General features: G+C 40.4%; 1 protein-coding gene across 1 annotated transcript in view; it reads left to right on the forward strand.

Moving 5' to 3' along the window:
• Nucleotides 1–667: 667 nt before the first annotated feature.
• Nucleotides 668–19,593, forward strand: part of PGR (progesterone receptor) — a 43,652-nt gene continuing 24,726 nt past the window's right edge. The window contains exons 1-4 of the mRNA XM_030043061.2: nucleotides 668–750; nucleotides 987–2,410; nucleotides 3,726–3,877; nucleotides 18,111–18,227. Of these exons, the coding sequence (XP_029898921.1) occupies nucleotides 1,206–2,410; nucleotides 3,726–3,877; nucleotides 18,111–18,227 (1,474 nt within the window). The 5' untranslated portion in view covers nucleotides 668–750; nucleotides 987–1,205. The remainder of the gene's footprint in view (nucleotides 751–986; nucleotides 2,411–3,725; nucleotides 3,878–18,110; nucleotides 18,228–19,593) is intronic.

The raw sequence follows: 19,593 nt of genomic DNA on the forward strand, positions 1-19,593 counted from the left end.
AAATGTCCTCTCATTCATCCTGACAAAGTAATTAAAGGGAAATATTGGAAGCAAAGAATGCCCCATTTTCCCAACATTTTGTAGAAAAAAACGCCGTGCCTTCTTGGTGTAGAGGGTACTTTGAGGTCCCTGAATGTAATTTAAAGCACTTTACAATGCCTTGGTTTCTTTGCCACTGGAAAATGGATGTCGTATCAGGGGAGGAACTGGGCCGGAGCTTAATCCTGAAAAATTACAGTGAACGTCTGAAGGGGACGGTGAAAAACAGACAAAAGGAAGACTATACCGTCGTCACTGCAAACAAGCAAAGCTTGTCTTGCTCTCTGCTCTCCAAAACAGCGACCTACCCAGCCTGCCCGTAGCCCGTGCCCAGCCCGGAGCCGCACTTCTCGGACGGTGAGGCGTGAGGAGGGGGCACCCGCACCAGAGCTGGCGGGGGAAAGGGGATGAGGAGGCAGGGAGAGAGCCAGGCGGCGGGGAGAGGCCAGAAAGCGCAGACCCGAGGCGCGGGGACACGGACGCGGAGGGAGAGGGATGCGGGCACGGCGAGCGACAGGAGGGAGGGAGGGAGGGCCGGGCCGGGACAGGCGGAGCGGAGGAGGAGCCGGTGGAAAAGCCGCTGCCGGAGCCGCGGGGCCCGGGACCGGCTGCCCCGGGCAGGCGGAGCGGAGCGGAGCGGCGGCAGGCGGAGAGCGGGGGGAGGCCCGGGAGGGGCGAGCCCGTGCCCCGCAGCGGCAGCGCATCCCCTCGGTAAGAGCACGGGCCGGCGGCGGGGAGGGGCGGGCGAGGGGGCGTGGAGCCGGCGTGGAGCCCGCCCGCCCGGCCCGAGCGGGGACGGCGGGAAGCAGTCGAAGGAAAAGCGGAGCCGGGGGGCAGCGAGCGCCAGCCCGCTCGCCCGCCGCCGCCGGAGCGTGGCGGGGACCCCGCCGTCCCGCCCGCCGCTCCTCCCGCCTCCCGCCGACGCTCCGGTCGTTTCTCCCCTCCAGGCTGCACCGCCCGCCGCTCCCTTTCACCCCCCTGCCGGCGTCGGGGGCCGGGGCTGAGCCGCCCCTCCGAAGGCAGCGCCATGTGAGCGGGACCCGCGCCGCCGCCTCAGCGGGCGCGCCCGGGATGTGAGGAGCCGCCCGGCCGCCCGCACCCCGCCGCCGCCCGGCCGCCCCCCGGGCCGAGGAGATCACCGGCGCCCAGCCCTGCCCCGGGCCAGCATGACCGAGGTGAAGGCCAAGGAGCCCCGAGCGCCTCCGCCCGCCAGAGACGGGGCGGTCCTGCTGCAGGGCCAGCCCGGCCGAGACCCCTTCCGCAGGGAAGCGGAGGCCATCGACATCTCCCTGGACGGGCTGCTCTACCCCAAGAGCAGCGACGAGGAGGAGGAGGAGGACGAGGAGGCGGAGGAGGAGGCGCAGCCGCAGCCCGGGGAGGAGGAGGACCGGGACCGGGACCCCCTCTCGTACCGGCCGGGGAGCGGCTCCCTCTCGGACAAGGACTCCCTGGACACCGTCCTGGACACCCTCCTGGCGCCCGCGGCCCACGCCGGCCCCGCCGTGGCCGCGGCGCCCTGGCCCTTCTTCGGGGCGGTGGCCGCGGAGCCGCCCGGCGCCCCGGTGAGCCGCGGCCCCCCGCAGAAGGCGGGCGAAGCCGCCCCGGGGGCGCCCGGCCCCTCGCAGCCCCCGCCGCGGCCCGCCCCGCTCTGGCCGGCCGGCGACGCCCCGGCCGCCGCCGCTAAACCGCGGCCGGCGGGGGCGGGGGCCGGCGCGGAGGGTCCCGCCGCGGCCCCCAAGGCCGAGGCGCCCGGGCTGCCGGCGCTGCCCGGCGGCGGGGGCCGGCCGGCGGCGGCGGCGGGGGGGCCGCCGGGGCAGGAGTACCTGCACGTGCCCCTGCTGCCGCTCAACTCGGCCTTCCTGGCCTCGCGCACGCGGCAGCTGCTGGACGTGGCGGAGGACGAGGGCGGCGGCGGCGGCGGCGGCGCGGGGCCGCGCCCCTCGCCCCCCGGCCCGGACCTGGCGGCGGGCTACCTCTACCCGCCGGCGGACGGCAAGGAGGGGCGCTTCGCCTACGGCGACTTCCAGCCCGCTCTGAAGATCAAGGAGGAGGGTCTCGGCTTCCCCGCCCCGTACCCGGGCGGCGGGGCCACCCCCGCGGCGGGCTGCGCCGACTACCCGCAGCCGCCGCGGGCCGGAGGGCAGGAGCTCCCGCTGGAGTGCGTCCTCTACAAGGCGGAGCCCACCCTCCCGGCCGGGGCCTACGGGCCGGCGGCGGCGGCGGCCGCCGACAGCCTGCCCTCCACCTCGGCCGCCCCGCCGGGCCTCTACCCGCCGCTGGGTCTCAACGGGCACCAGCCCCTGGGCTTCCCGGCGGCGGTGCTGAAGGAGGGCTTGCCCCAGCTGTGCCCGCCCTACCTCGGCTACGTTCGGTAAGGCGGGCGGCGGCGGGCCCTGTCGCGCGGGTGCCCTCGCTGAGGCGACGGGCCGAGGGGCCGCGCCTTCTCCGCGGGGGAGCTTCGCGCCTTCTCCGCGGGGGAAGGGGCGGCCCTGCCGCGGGGGTGAGGGGTCGGTGCTCTGGGGGGGTGGCGGGGAGGTGTCTCTCGGAAGGTGCCGAGGCAAAGGCGGGCGAAGTTCTTACTCGTCGAAGCCCCCTTTGAATTTTCGGGCGGTAACCGAGTGCAGCCGCGTTTCCACGTTTGCTGTATTGTTTGCGGGTGTCCCGGGTCCGTGTGAGACCGGCACGACGTGCCCTTCGCGGCTGGCACCGCTCCCCATCTGTTCGGCAGGACAAGGCTCCGCGGGACGGTGCGTTTGTATCGCTGCGATGGTTCGGTGCCCGCTGATGTCGGAGCAAGGGACCGGCTCCAGAGGGGGGGAGCGGAGCGTTCTCCAGACTGTCCTGACTGACAGCGAGACGATATGCATAAATACCTAAACGTTCTCCGAAGTATTATTCCCGATTTGGGGAAAAAAGTTAATTTCACACAAAAAAAGAAAACTGAAACACTTGCATATTGATGTGTTAGAATGAAATAGCTTACTGTCATGCCAAGACGCCGTGCGTTACCTAGAAATAGATGCAAAAATACGTATATGCAATGCTACAGTTTCAGCGGAAAGCCTCTGTTTTTGTAAACATAATGATTAAGTAGGTTAGTCTGTTTATTTTCTTGGAGAGAAATTCGGAAGTACTTTTCACTTTCTTCAGCATGCCCACCGTAGTTAGCTGTTGATGGGACTGCTGCAGCTGAATGGGAAGCGACAAATATTGAAGACTTTTCTAGCTGCCATGAAACTTAGTTATTTCCCATGTGAAAGAGGCTTTTGAAATTCAGTTGACATCTATCTGATTCTGTCTCTGTACCATTCTGTGTGCAGGGAAAAAAAGGGTATCAGTCAGTATGACTTCACCCACAAGAGCTGTTGATCTGAGGAAGATGAACGTTTTAATGAAGAGTTTCTAGATTGTACCTTTTTTAGCTAAAACGGATTAAAATGCACCTATGCTTTTTGCCCACTACTTGTTTAATGACTAGCCAGATGTTACAAATGTGCCTTTTACCCTAGTAGAGACAAACGCTTAAGCAGAAAGGCAGTCATACTTTGTTTTTTTCTTGTCCTTCTGTAGCTTGATTGCAAATTTAAAAAGGAAGCTTTTAATATAAAACTGGTTAATACAGCTAAGTAGTTAACTGTTGCAAAAAATAGATATTTAATTTCTTTTAATTCTTTTTTCTTTTGAAGGCCAGATACAGAAACCAGCCAAAGTTCTCAGTACAGTTTTGAATCGCTACCCCAGAAGATTTGTCTCATCTGCGGTGATGAGGCTTCTGGTTGCCACTATGGAGTACTTACCTGTGGGAGTTGTAAAGTCTTCTTTAAAAGGGCAATGGAAGGTACTATATGATGCCATTGTTCCTACTTATCTGAAATATATCTTTCTAGGCACTGCTAAGGACATACTGTTTATTTATTGCCGATCTTTTAAAATATCATCACTGTAGTCACGTTTTTTGTTTTGGCAACTGTTTAAATATTACGGTGAATACTGACTAAATTCATTCTTAATTGATTTTGCTAGTGTTATTTGTTTTACTTTAATTATTTGCTATTTATTATTTACTGTTTATCAGTTAGTCTTTCTGAGTAGGCAGAGTTTCATAAAAACCTTGTGTATTACACAATTTTTTTAAAAAAGTGTAAATGCTATTCAAAGGAAAATTTTGTGGGTATGAACTAATGATAGGCAGATACGAATTTATTTTGGCTTCATTCTCTTTTTGAAGTCGTGGAATTTTTCTTGCTTGCAAGATGCAGAATTCGGCTTCCTGAGAATTATGGAAGTATTTCAAGTTTCACTGAACTATTTCAAGTCATAATAATAATAAATGGGTTTGACTTTTGTTCCAAATAGCCATTAAATTACAAAGTCAAGCTGCAGGTTTAATAAATCAGTAGCAATACCTATGTTTATTTTTTTCTTTTTGGATTATATTATATGCCTTGTCCACTGAGATTTTAAATATGAATACAAGAGCAGGTTGTTTTATATAGTTCAACTGATGAAGCAGTGAAACAAAGCATTCTACATTTTATGCTTTGTCTCCTTTTCTGATTTTTATCTGATCCTGTCAGAACTAGGATTTTCAAATTTCTGCTCCATATACCTAATGAAACCATTGTTACAATGTATAGGATTGCTTAAAATAAAAAAATTGCATCATGTATTTTCTTGTTGTGATACATAGTTTATTCAACTTTATAGAGTTTATTTCTTCAAATGAAAAGGGGAATATTGGAAAATTAAAAGCTTAGCAAAGTAATGTAGTTAGAATTTTTGTTTCAGTATCCTATTACTTTCTACTTTAAGCATATGCTCGTGTTCTTCCTTTATCATACTAGATACTTGCAAAGTGATAACACTAGACTAGGTGGGCTAGATGAACTTTTGAGCTAGTGCCCCATTTTCTCTAATAGGTTTAATGGGATTCATGAGAAAGCCATTAGAAACATACGTGTTAGGCTGCAAGGAAAACTCTTGGCTCTTAAGTCACTTACAGGAATGCATTTAAGTTTCACTGGCTGTGCTAACGGGTCTCTTGTTTGGCTTCACATTTTTGGCGGTGTTTCTTTTGGTAAATCAGCCATATACTTTTAAAAAAAAGTCAGGGAGCTGAAGTTTTAAGGATGAGTGTAGTGTAATTTATGAGTGCCATATTTTAAAATAAGTTTTATTATTTGCTTTTCACCTAAACAGTAATATTTTAGTGTTTTATTTGAATTTGATTCTATCATTTTTGAATTTCATTGCTTTTCCTGAACTAGTGTCCAGTTGTGTTTGTACAGCAGGTGAACCTGCTCAAAACCATATCTTATTACTGTTTGGCATAAATATGTTCGTGATAAATATTAAGAAGCCATATAAATTGGTAGTAGGAACACCTTAAAGTTGTTTTGACTGATTATTTCATCAATCTTTGTATTTGCAGAATCTTACCACATCAAGAATATAGACATACAGAGAAGTGAGAGGTCAATACAGTTACACAAACAAAAGGCTTATGTTTTACATAGCAACGTCATACTTTCAGTTTTTAAATTATTCAAAAAACTGAGAGTATGGTGAGGAAGTGTGTTTGGGTTTTTTAGTAAGAATATTCAAAGAATGGACAACTATCTCAGAAACCTGAATATAGAAAGAAAAAATACAGGTTATTGCGTCTTATGGGAAGGAATGACAAGCATGAGCAAGATGAACAAATACAGTTACCAGATTTTGTGTAGAAAGTGCAAGTCTACAGAGAGTTCCTTAAAGAGATGGACTTCTTATTTTAGTGGAAGCATAGGATATAATTACTAGCATTGAAATAATCCCATGTATGGATAGATACTTGATTTCATTTAGAATTAAAGTACTTTTTTGCTTATTTCTTATCAGACATAAAGGTGACAAATTACTCTTCTGTAAGAAGCAGGAGAATATTTTTATTGGAAATGCAATAGAAAATAGAGATGGAAAAATTCACGGTGGCAATTGTATAAACGTGAGACATTTTTCTTATGTAAAATGTCCCCCTGGCCATGATTTCTTTGAGTGGGACTGCATTATTTACCTTTTTGAATTTTTAGTACTGCTACAGACATGTGGGGTTTTTTAATAATAATTCATGCAAATAATATGTTAAATTTTGTAAGTGGAAATTGACAATCAAAACTCTACTTTTCATATACTTTCCATAAAGTACTGATCACTGTGAGAAATTAAAACACGATTGGAAAGAAATGGCTTTTGCAAGTTCGTGGATTTTCTATATTTCGAGATCTTTTTAGTATGTTATGAAGTTTTCAAGTGCTTAGATGACATGGTACATAATATAGTGGTATTAAATTTGTTGGAAAATGTCAATTTTCTATTTTAATTATTTCTGTAATCTCATATATGTTGGCTGTTTCAAATCTAATAGCCTCTGTAATTTTTTTCACAGAAATTGTCCTATTCATACACCATTTATTTTACTCTCCCTTAGTGTGTGGAAAATACTGTGTTGGTTAAATGCTTCCTTTGGGATAAAATGGACTGTTACCTTATCCAGAAAACTCCATTTTCCATCTCTAATATTTTTGAAGAAACCCCAGAGCTTGTTTAAAATACTCAGAGCGAAGAATCATTTAAAACTGTATAGGCAAACCTAGAAATGTTTCTGTACTATGATTGAGTATAACTGGTAGATACACATACAGCTTGATAGGGGGTCAGAACTGTGTGAGGATCACTAAGATGAAAGTGTAGATTTAGAATTAAATTATTTAGAATGTTTGTTGGCAATGAATTCTTGAGTATATATGATTTGGTAAATGTTTTCTGTCTTTTGGGTTCTTGGCTCCCCATACGTGGCTATATATGCAAAGAAAAGAATGGTGTTAATTCAATAAGCATATTTTACTCTAAGCAGAGTCTTGAAGTAGGTTAAACAAAAATGCAAGTCCTTTTTTGGGGAAACTAGTATAGCAGGTACAAAAGAAGTTAGTGCTGGAAGTGGGGAGGAGAAAAGGGAGAAAGATACTGTTTTGTTTCAGCAAACATTTAGTTGCATTTAGAGGTTGTACATTTTCTGTTGCTCCCTTACAAAGAACTGATTTGCTACTCAGTTGATTCACTTAATGTACAAACAAATTACAAGGCTTTTTAAAAATGCTTTAAAGATCTCATTTGGGTATAATGAAAATAACAAAAATTACTGTTATTTATATTCAGTTAAGAAATCTGAAGAGACAAAATCAGATTCAGTATGCTGATGGGATGGATAGTGCCGTTCCTTTCAGTGAGCTGAGAGTGACAAGCAGTTTGGAGTTTGCAATCAGAAAAAATTCAGAAATAATATTTTAAATGCTTTCAAATATGTAGAATTACTATATTTGCAAAGTAATTTGCTGTTGATGATCAGGCATTATTTAAGTGCTACTGATATATCTCGTTCATGGTAACAGAAATAAGGTATAATATTTCTAATGAGGCTTTAGGAGAATGAAGATTAAGAACTGAACTCGTACTTTTTTAGCACTAAATTGTCAAATGGTCATTAGTGATGTACCTTCATGTAAAACCATGCAGGGCAACCATGATCAAAATGCTTGTGTAACACCATGGTAAATTTCTGTCCTGAACAGGAACCCAGGGTGTGGAGTTTTGGGATTCTGGAGTTACACTGTTGCTAACACGTGGTTTCCTGGTGGCCTGCATTCTTGCCTTTTTGTTGAAAGCACCTCCTTTGGAGTAGTTTTACTAATGAAAAATTAAAATTACCAAATTCTGAAAAAAATTCCAAGTGCTGTGTTTCCTATATAAAGCCCCACTTCTTATTTTTGTTCTATATTTATATATGCACTTCGTTTATATTATTGACATCTAATGAAAAGTAGTTGCCCAAACCTGAAGAGTTTGAGGCCAACATAAATACATGATACTGCAGCAGATGGGTCAGAAACTAACTCTTGGTTTGTTTAAATAACTGGGACCCTATGACAAAATTGATCAAATGATTGATCATATAGAAGATTTGTATAGTTCTAATATGTGCTTCAAGCTCAGGGTAACAGCTCTGTGCAGATAATAGCATCAGGGAACAAGCTCAGCCATATGTAGTAGATAACATTTAACTGACGAAGGGTGAACTTTTCTTCTCTCTGAGACGTGAATTTGGCAAACTCTACCTGACAGAAAGTAGGGTTTCCACAAGAGTTTTCACTGTCTGTATATGGAGAGGTACCGTGGAGGAAAGTGGAGGAATTAAAGATGAGCTACATCTACACAGTAAGAAGGCTGACCATGACTTCAACCAAACTTTGTCATAACGTTTATCTGACTTGTGTTACGTATAGGCAGTTTTGTGATGACAGTGCGATTCACTAAGTAAGTAGTGAAATATTATGCATAAGGAAAATTGTTGGTCTAAACAGTTGTGCTTTTCTGTAGTTTAAGAATGTAAAATGGCACAGAATGCCAAATATTTTTGAAAATGCCAACCACTAATAGAAAACCTTCTTTGAAAATGGAGTGAAATGCAATACTATAGTGACCCTTTTGGCTGTGAAATTGATGAGGTGGATGTAAGAAGTTCCTTTTTCTCCTGACTTCGCAGGGATTTCTAATTTTTAATCCAACTTTCCAGGCTGGATCTTGGGATCAGAATTTGGTACTATAAACCTGATAGTGATGAAAGGTTCATGAAGCAGAAAACATACAAACGTACAAAGCATATATATGGCAAGTTGAGAGATTAAAATAACTTAATATAACAGATGTAGTATTATTAAAGCTCTTTTATTTTGCACATGACCAAAATGTGTTAATGTACAGTAAGCCAGGTGTATTTCCGAATTCAAATATACAAAGTTACTTCACTGAGGGTCCTAAAATTCAAGTAGCAAATGTCACTTTTGTGAAAACAAAGAATTTGCATCATGAAAAGAGAAAGAAGAAAATCTGTACTGATACATAATTATTTATTTTCATCATACTTCTGACTTCAAAAGTATTTATTGTTCAGCCATTTGACAAACATTAATTTGATGAATTGATTCGTGTGAGGCACAACAACTGAGTGAGCTAAGATTGCATTCATTCTAGTACTTTGGCTATTGTTCTAATGCTGGGCTTCCTACTACTCTCATTGTGACTTATTACTGGTTTCCTGATAGACATGACTTAGAACATAATGAGCTGCAGAAATGTGAATTTCTAAAATTACTTAACTTTATGTAGAATTTTAGAAACAGAATCGAATATTACATTAAACATCTTTTCAGCTGAAATAAAAGCTATTTCATGTAGTGTAAAACTGCATGCTTTAAAGAGCACCAGCAACTGACTGCTCAGTGTTGCTGATAGTCCTCTGTTCTAACTTCACATGTGCACGATGTGAGTAACCTGAGCTGCTCGTCTTAAGTTCACTTTACAGTGAGGGGAGAGAAACAGGAAATTTTAGGAAGTAATTCACTGACTTTTTTAAAATATCTACTTGGAATGAAAATAACAGTACTCTAACAGTAACTGTTTCTCAGCACTGAGAATAAAGGAGTGTTGGTTGAGGATGTACACTGCATTTGGTGATATGAATCCCACCCATATCACCCAGGTAGCCAATACATTTCTGTAGTATATAAAATAAATATATAAAATACTTCATATTACTTTTTTTTAAGTATTATAAAGTATTATCTATACAAAGTATTACATATTATTACTGTATTATTTTATATATAAAATATACTGTATTATTTTATATATAAAATAATATTTTAAATATTAAAATACTTATAAATTATGTAAGTATATTAAATGTAATTATTTATAGTCAAACTGTTATCTGCTAAAAATAGATTTAGGTTTGACAGTGTCCATCTCCTTAAGCTGTGTATCTGTTCCACAGTACTGATGATGTACTAGTAAGACGTGGTTCTTTAGAAACTACTGAGTGGAAAGACTTAACAAATGCTATGTTACAATCTGCCATCACATGTAGTGATATATGGCTGGACTTTAGAGGTTTCTTGGTTATACCCAGTCACAACTCCTGCATTTTCACAAGTGGCTGTTGCTTAATATCAGTTAACATCTGAGCACATTTCAACAACCTGGAATCTTATGCAGTTAAAACACAGAAAGAGTTACATGCAGACATTGAGATCCAGGAGAATATTACCCTATTCTTGTCCTATTGTTATGATACCATCTTCCCTTATACTCAAAGACAATATTTTATGTGAGATTTTGTTTCACCAAGCTGTAGACATTTACAACGTGGACATCTGTATTTGGCCTAACCACTTTAAATGTCCTTTGGAGAGCAATAGGCTATTAAAGAACCAAATTTTAGACATCTGCTCAAGATAAATTACATCCTAAAGTGCCTGTTTTTCTCTCGTGCCCAAGAACGGAGTGTATGCTACTTGTTTTGATGGATGTCTGCACTTCAGAATCTAATTAATCAAATGAATCCCCTCTTTACTGTTTTTCAGCAGTTTATTGTCCATTGGCTGTTTAGATCAACAGGCAGCAATATCTGGTTTTTTTGCACATTGTCTTTTTCTGCTACTAATGTTTTTGGTTTTTTCTACCGTTATTACTCTTAGAGCGAGTGACCCTGTTCCACTGGTTCAGTTGTAGGACAAGTCAAGGAATAAGAGGAAAATACATATAAAAAACTTACTATGGCAAAGTGCTGTGATACTTTCACTGAAATTGTGATGACGGGATGACTGAAATACAAATATAATCCTTGTTATGTTGGTAGAAGAATATAACACTCAGGGATCAGAAGAAGAACAAATGGTACTTTAATGATGTATACCTCTAAAATAGTTGGAGTGTTTTTAAAGTAGGTTTTCTGTTCATATCCCATGTTCTATATTTATAGGAAATAGACCCCTTACTGACAAAAAAGCTGACCATTCCATCATTTTACATATTTATACCACTGATGCAGTTAATTACTTAAAAATGGTGACCAAGGAGCAATTGTGACACAGTGCCATAAAAAGAATTGGAAATACTGACTTGTAGAAGCCAGCATCTCATTCTGAAAGGTATTAGCTGTGAAAAATTTTTTACTGTTGTCCGTTCCCCTATTTAGACTCAAAGACTTTATGCCTTTCAAGACATTACAGTGGTAAACAATCTAGGCAAACCCACTGAAAATCAATATGAAACAGTAATCCTCATTTTGCAGTTAAGATAGTTTCTGTGAAATAGGACTTAATTTTGCTTCATTTTGTTTTTCTGTGGTTTTTTCTTGTTGGAAATGGTGGAACAGACAGGGAAATTAAAAAGATTAAAAAACAGGATTGTAGCTCTGTTCAGGAATGAATGAATACAGGATAGCTACATTTAATTGTTCTGTTTTGTAGATATCATAAAACCAATGTGCTCAGGTTGCTGTCTGGAGAAGTGATTTTGGAAGGAAAAAGACAATGGTGTTGCAGGATTCACAGCAAAAGGCAGGAAGATTTTGAGATCAGGATACAAGAGAAGGAAAGAGTCAGTCAAGGATGTTGCAAACGTTGGAAGTGGTTTGTTGAAGTGAAGGAAAGCAGTGCAAGATATATGGTGGTTTGAAAATGTGCTTCCCTTCTAGAGAAACCAATTTTGTTTGATCCATTTAGGAAAAGAAAAAACTGACAGAGGACTGTAAGATTACATGCTTAAAACCAGCAGACAACGGAATGGAAGAATACCGAAAGTTTGTTCTAAGTAGAATTACGTCAAAAATTACTTGTAAATCTGTTCACCAAAGCAAAATACACTCTAAAAAAATACTAGGTTTGACTTAGGAATGAACATTTTATGGTTTTACATTCTTTTTGAACAAAACATTTTTACTCAGCCCTCTTTTTCATCACATGTAATTAGGGCAAAGGAATGAAAGACTAGCTTCACAAAGATGAAGGAATTACTAGTACCTCTTATAATCTCAAACCCCATCACTGAGTACGTAAGGCAGTCACAGGGGATATGAGAGCTATGTTCGTTCTCTCCAAAGCCTGAAGGGAGTCAAACACACCTTTCTCTCCTTGCAGCCCTGACCACCAAGCTGTTGGGTGACTTGGGATGCAATTGTTCTTTATTGTTTTCACTTTGAACTATATTATTGTGAAGAAAGGAATTCCACATTATTTCGGCTAGAAGAAGATTCCAGGATGGAAGATATTCACAAGTCATTCTGCTATCCACTCTTTGCCCTCTTTGGTCCATTGAATCCTAAATTCTTTGCTGTGAAGCAGATTTGCATCAGTAGCAGGTCTTTATACCAGTATAGACTACAGAGTAGTGGTCAGGACACCTGCTTAAGAGTTGGGAAATAAGAATTTTATTTCAATGGGCAAAGAGGGAAATTGAAAGCGAGTCCCCCACTAACTACTGCGCTTTTTAACAAAAGATTATGCATGGTAAGGTCAGTGGGGGATGTGTTTTTTGTTAAGTTGTTAGAGTCTTAAGTCTCACTTTAGGGACTCTTATTGTTAGCACAGAAATGAAATTGGTATTACATGATTAAAAAACATTTGAGATGTGTGGAATCTTGGAGACTGTAATTGCCTGTAATGGCATACAGGGACACAAAGTGTATTTTCAGTATTACAAACTGTGTAGTATAGATTCCTGGTTCTCCAAGACTGAAGCTCATGTAAACCCACATAGTGAGAGGTAAACTCAACCCACATTTGCTGTTTTGCACATTGAAACAGTGTAAATAGATGAGTGTTAGATTTAGCTCAGAGCAAAGGTCAAGTTAGCTGTGTTTCCCATTACTGATGATGAACTAGGCTAGACTGTTTGCCTAGTTATGGAAAACCTGACTGTCAGAGCAAGTACAGAGTAATCCTTACCCCGGTATATTGTCTTAGCTTCCAGAAGTCAAATTTTTACTTAAAAGCTACATCTACACCTTTATGTTTAGTATAGGTATACAGGTGAACGTGTTTTCCATTTTGTTTATTTTGAAACCATGTTTATTATCAGCTTCCACAAGAATCCCTGACAAGGAATTCCAAATTTAGTTATGTTAAAAGAGTAATTCCTCTGGTTTTTTAAATGTATTGATTTACTTGGTACTTTTGAGAAATATTGTAAGAGGTAAAGCATATTCATAGTAAATTATTGAGCAAAACCTGGAGGCTAGCTCTCAGGAAGCAAAAAGTCGACATTGGGAGATATTTGGCAATAAAATAATTTACAAAGAGACGCAATAGGTATCTGCAGTTTTTAGACAGAAATCTAAAACTAGACTAAATAAAACACAGCAATATGTTTTGCAAAGAACAGTCCCCCAATGGTGGGGATAGGATGATTTTATATGAAAGCATTGCCAGTTAAGAGTGATACAGGGAGGCAGAATCACATATGGGAGAGGAAAAAAGATTTGAAAAAGTACTTTTATTTGCAGACAGGAGGAACTCGGTTTGCAAACAAGTGCTTTGCTTCTGTGCAGGGTGGCAGCAGTTCAGCACAGATGCACTTACCCAAATAACTGATTGTTTGCATCTGATACCCTGGGTGCAGATAAAGCCTTATGTTTTCCGTACTTTGCACATCTGCAAAGTCTCTGCAACTCATTAGTTTACTGGAGTGATTTTAAGTGACTTACAGCACGTCAAGTGAGCTAAGTTAATAGTGCAGTTTTTAAAGACACTGTATGTGCTACTTCCAGCAGTATTTGGATTAAAATGTCTCAGTGCTGGAGTATGATCTGTGCAGCTTTACTCATAGCAAAACATGTGATTGTGTTTGTGTGTGCGTTGGCATTTTGACCACTTTCTCATATAAACCTGTCAGTATAGCAGTAGTCATTACAGTACTTAAAATTGTATTTGCCGGATTGCATTAGGACTTCCCCCTTTGCTAACACGAATGGACTTTGATGGAGGTTAAGAAAAATGCTATCCTACAAGAATCTGGAACGTATGAGTAACAGATGAAATTGTCTCTGTATTTTGCCCATATTCTCAATCAAATCTAGGTCACAAGCTGATGTGTTGATCTGTTGAGAGAGCTACAACATGCACTTTCAAAAAGAGGTGAAAAGTAAACTTGTAGGAAACTTAATGTTAAGTGGAGACCACCGAGAAAGTGGCAGTTGCCAGGAAGTTGCCAGATTAATATTTTTGTAAGAAACACAAATACCAATCTTTACTTTCTGACCTGTGCTCTAGTGATTAGACTACTATCCTGTTTTTTCTGTTTTTTTTCCTGGTTATAGTGATGGTAGTTGTATAAAAGATACTGAATGACAGGCTAGCAATTGAAGAGGAATTTTATCTTGACAGGAGTCTTTGGATACTTCGGTAGTACACGCGTTTAGTATAACTGCAATGCTCACATATTGAAGCCAATCAGTTAAAATATAGGTGATCCTAAAGACTGAGATACAGAAAATGTATTTTCAAATAAATGTTTTGGCATCCCACAAAAACATTCCAAACAGCTTCATCTAACAAAATATTGTCTCATAATTATGAAATTAACCAAATATCTGGCATGTTTCCCATTTCTTACACAATCTGTCCTTCAGATGGTTGCTGCCACTTAAATATTAGTGTCAAGCAAGTAGCAGTTTCTCAGAACCCAGCTCTGCACAATGGTAGAAGTGGTTTCAGATGAGAACATTTACTCAGGTTTATCTATAGATATGAGATCCAATGAGATGACTGAGATAATAAAAAAATGCCTGACAGATAAGACTATGAAAAATACTATATAATTGATCCTTATGTGTTTTCCAAATAAGTTGCAGCTGAATCAGAATGAATGGAATACACTTTGTGACAGGAGGTGTTGTGGAGAGATTGGATAGAGGCGAGCAGAGTGGAAAACTCACATGAAGGTGTAATTCAAGCTCAGGGTATGACCATGGCTTTTTTTGTAGTCTTGAAAGCAAGGAAGTGGTTCACAGTAAAAATCAAGAAGTGCCTGAGCTTTTATCACCATAATGTCATGGGAGGGTTGGGTTGGCAGGGTTTTGGCTTTTTCTTGCTTCTTTTTTTATATGCTATTATCATGGAGGCTTTATGGAAGCAATAAACTAGGTGAAGACATAATAAGGGTTACATCATTGGTCATTATTAGATTTTTAAATACAATTTATGAAGTAAATAGGAATGAAATAATATTCACTTTTTGAAGATCAAAGCAAATTCTTACTGTGCCTAAATTCCAATAACAGACTTAATTTCTTCCATGGTGTGCACTGGACAGAGCAAATATTTAATCCTGTCTAATCTTAAACTCTAGAACATATGAACATTGAAGAATAGTTTTCATAATTGTGATTCATTTACAATTTGTTTTGAAAAAGTGAAAAAAGTTGTTCAATCTTGGATTTATAATAAGGAGTTTGTGAGTTGTTACATAATGATGAAGTAATTCATGCATTTTCAATTGAAGTGAAAGTAGGATCTACCGATAACCCCTAAGTGATGCAGAGATTTTTTAAGAGCTGTAGCTAAACTTAAATGTGTAACTGTAAATTTAAAATTTTACAATTTGATTTGTGATGCTTAATCTTAGGTGCATAATATTTAAACACTGTTATATAAATAATACAGGCTATTTAAATGTGTATCAGTATAAATCAAGCTATTAACTTTTGTTTTTCCAGGTAATTTCCTGTTCCAGCAGGAACAGTGTTGCCATTACTGCTTCTACCCAAACTCCTTAGCCTCTTTCAGCAGTTAGAGCACGCACTTGGGCGTTGAGTACGCAAATCACATACTGACATCAAGAGGAATTCTAAATACTGACATAATTCTAGAACATATAAATAGTGTTCCCTGAGTGCCTGAAGAGTAATATTTCACGATACGGCATTCGCTTTGGTAGATCAACATTTTTCTATCTCATTATAGGGGGAAAAGTACAACTTGAATGCCTATAGCACTGTGAGCTGCTTGTGACCATTTACAGCCATACTGGAAATACATAGTCCATTTTTTGGTCTTGCAATGGACATGGGTTATATGGACTCCGACCATGTTGTGTAGACTCAAAGGATTCCCTAGAAAAGAGGTCCAGAACAGATACCTTTGAGGGCACCAAAGAAAACCCCCAAACCCAAGATACCAACAAACAAAACTTAACCTATGCTTAAGCGTTCCTTTGTGAATTACATTAAAGCATCAGAATGCTCCGGAGTAGAGATAATCTGATGCTTCGTAGATTTTAGTTAAACAGAGTTTTAAAGCTGTTGTTGCTTATCAAAAGACTGAATCCCTTTGTAGCTAGTATAGGCAAAGCAAGACAAATTAAAACTGCAAATAATCCCAAGGAAGATGTGTTCAAAATCAGTGTTTTGCTTCCTGATCTGCTGCCAAAAGCAAGACAGATTTTTATTCATTCGGTTACTTTTGGTAGTGTTTCCTGTAAGAAGGAATCCAGGATTAGAATTAATGGGAGAAAGTAAATGAGAATTTCTTCTGGGTTACTGCATTACTAAATACTTTTTAAATGCCAGGCAATGCGTGAGGCAACTGTTTTTATTCACCCGTTGTTTTCTAAAAAAAAAGAATTTGTTATAAAAATGAATTTCAGGCAGTTAGGTTTCTTTCACTAAAACCAAACAAGTTGTTCTTAAAAGTGTGGGTAAGAAGTAAATTAATGATCTAAAAACATGTTAGCACAGAAACAAATACATTGTTTCAGATGGTTTAGCACTAGCTCTTTCCTTTTGTTAGAATAGAACGTTCTTCTTTCTCCTGCATTTTCATCTGAGGATTCATTTTCAGTTTGTCTTTTTTCTGTGGAGAAAAGTTACTGGTGAACAGTTGCTCATTTTACCGTGTGCAGAGAAAGGACAGAAGAGTGTTATAAAGAAGGCTGAATAACAGCATCTGAGTAGAATAGTCATCTCAGATTTGTTTGCTACTGGTGACATCAGATGGCTAACTCAGAGTAATACTGATCTAGAAATTAGTGAAAATTTAAAAGGTTTGGTATTGATGTCTGTTATATTTGGAGGTCCACATCTACAATATTTCATGAAGGAAGTGTCCATGATATTGGTACTTCTGTAGTTTGTCCATACTTTTTTGATCCATTTTGTTGCTCTCAAAATAAATATTTTTTTTTTGTTTTCATGCTGTCATGCTAGGTACTAGTAAGAAACTGAAAATACAGAAATGAATAGAGGATGATGTGCATAAACAGTCAGGATTTTAAAGTAAAACCTTATAGGGTAAACCTGGGGTTCATTTGAAAGGACATGTGAAAATCAGCTTTGATTTCTTCTTACTTATGTACTTACTTATCTTTGTTTACTTATGCAAAATTAAAATCAATCACAGAAATTATCAATATTATACTAAAGCATAGAAGTATACTTTTTTTCATTCTCTTCAAGTGAAATTTGGAAGTATCATTGAAGTTTGTGTTCAGAAGAATGGCAGGGTATCAGCTGAATTTGATTTTTTTCTCTGCTGGAAGCAGATTCCATTTTAATACAGTAATGACAGGCTCTTCCTTACTGAGTCCTTCAGAATTAAACAGTAAACTAAGAGCTAACCTAAACCAAAAAGTTACAGCCGCCTTCTATTTGTCCTTTTTGGCTGTGTTGGCTGCATCTGTTCAGCTGGTATTTCAGCAGGTCTAGTACAAAACTGCTTCTCCATCAGAGATAATTTACTCTGCTTAAAGGGCTCTTTTTTGCACTGCTCCAACTTCTTCATTCAGTTTTCTGTTGGAAAGTCCACATCAATCCAAGCAAAACTTACTTAAGGTCTTTAAAATCGGGAACAATAACTTAAAAATAAGTTTGAAAGAAACGAGTCAGTCTGTTCTCATGCTTGATTTACTTAAGAAATATTGATAGTACAATAATGTAAGCAGTTCATACTGTCTGCTAATCATTTTGGAATTTTGTAGATGGGGAGTTTGACTCTTAAACAGGCCAAATAAATTGTTATATTTAAATAGTAACACATGATTATTTGAAAGTTAGCATAAAATGATAAAATGAAGGAGTCCTTTAATGGTTCAAGTATATTTTTTTTGAATCCTCTGTTATTTTTGGAACATTTATACACAGAAATAATTTTGTCATGTTAGAAAACATAGTATTAATCCTGTTTTTCTCTTGCCTACAGGGCAGCACAACTATTTATGTGCTGGAAGAAATGACTGCATAGTCGATAAAATTCGTAGGAAGAACTGTCCAGCATGTCGCTTGAGGAAGTGCTGTCAAGCCGGTATGGTCCTGGGAGGTAAGCTGCTTTTCAAATCTCGTTCAGAAAAATAGGCAGTTAAGAACACTACTTTCAATCTGTCGAGTTTAAACAAGAGTACTTTGATACTGTAAAGGAAAGAACCACATTGCAATGTTATTTTTGGAAGAATTACCTGATGTTTTAAAATTCCTTATAATTTTTCTTTAATGAATCTGGAAATCCCAAAACAAAAATACCTTTCTGTAGGAATCTCTCTCTCCTACTGTGTACCTTTATACTAATTTTCTTGCAAGGGGGCAGGAATTATGTCTTTGGTATGTATTTATTAATAATTTTTGATCAGAGAATTTGATTTAGGTAAAAAACAAAGAAGTAAATTGAGATCGACACTAAAATCAGGAATCAGTACTATCCCCTTCTCTTTTCTGTTGTGCTCTCCATCATTGCTTTGAGTACATGTCAACAAAATTATATCCTGTTTCAACGAAGAGGGCCAGGCAGTGGTTGCATCAACACTACAGACTTTGCATGCTAGATGCTGGGAATTCCCATCTTTCTATTAGTCTTGCTGTAACAGATTTGCTTTCTTTATGTAACATTAATAAAAACTGAGCACTATGCCTTTGAAAACCTACAGGGAGAAAATGGTGTAGGATCAGGTAGTCCCATGGCAAGTTTTGCTGTGCTAACATGCAGGAACGATGCATATTTTTCCTGTATTTTTTTCATATTTTTTTCAAATTTTTCATGAGAACTTTAGCTATATAAAGTTTTGGATCAGCACAAAGCTTGAAAATACATGGCTAAGACTGTAAGAAAATGGCTATATAAAGATGATAGAATATGTTCTCAAGGGGAATTAAAAAAAGAAAGAAGAACAAAAACCTGATTTTTTTCTAATATAATTTATTTTAGTGCATCAAACATTTCTCTTCCTCTCTCTGCATTTTATGTATTGTTTTTTATCCCTGAAGGAAGAAGTGGCATTATATACTGTGCGTAATTTCATTATCTTGCTAATCTGTGTTCATTCATAAGTTAAAACGTGTATGTAGTTTTCAGACTGATACTTTGATGGCACAGCTGTATGCTTTTAGCTCCTGTACTGCCGTATGGAGGTGGAGTAGTCTGCACACATGGCCATTGTGTCATTCTTACATTTTATACTTTTACTGGTGATGTGAGTCAGTAGTTCCCAAACAGTGAGCAGCTGTTGCTAGCTCTTGGTACTTCATCTTCTGTAAGCGACTACTGCAGCTCCAGGGAAGAGCCAGTGGGATGAGAGGAGGGAGAGGCGGTACTGCGGAATGGTCTCTGTTCTGTGTTGTACCCCCGAAACTCCCCAGACCTTCAGCGCTGCTGCTCCTTCGCGGCGTCTTCTCCAAATTGCATCCCTCTCACC

This window comes from Aquila chrysaetos, chromosome 19 (genome assembly GCF_900496995.4).
Source record: "Aquila chrysaetos chrysaetos chromosome 19, bAquChr1.4, whole genome shotgun sequence".
NCBI lineage: Eukaryota > Metazoa > Chordata > Aves > Accipitriformes > Accipitridae > Aquila > Aquila chrysaetos.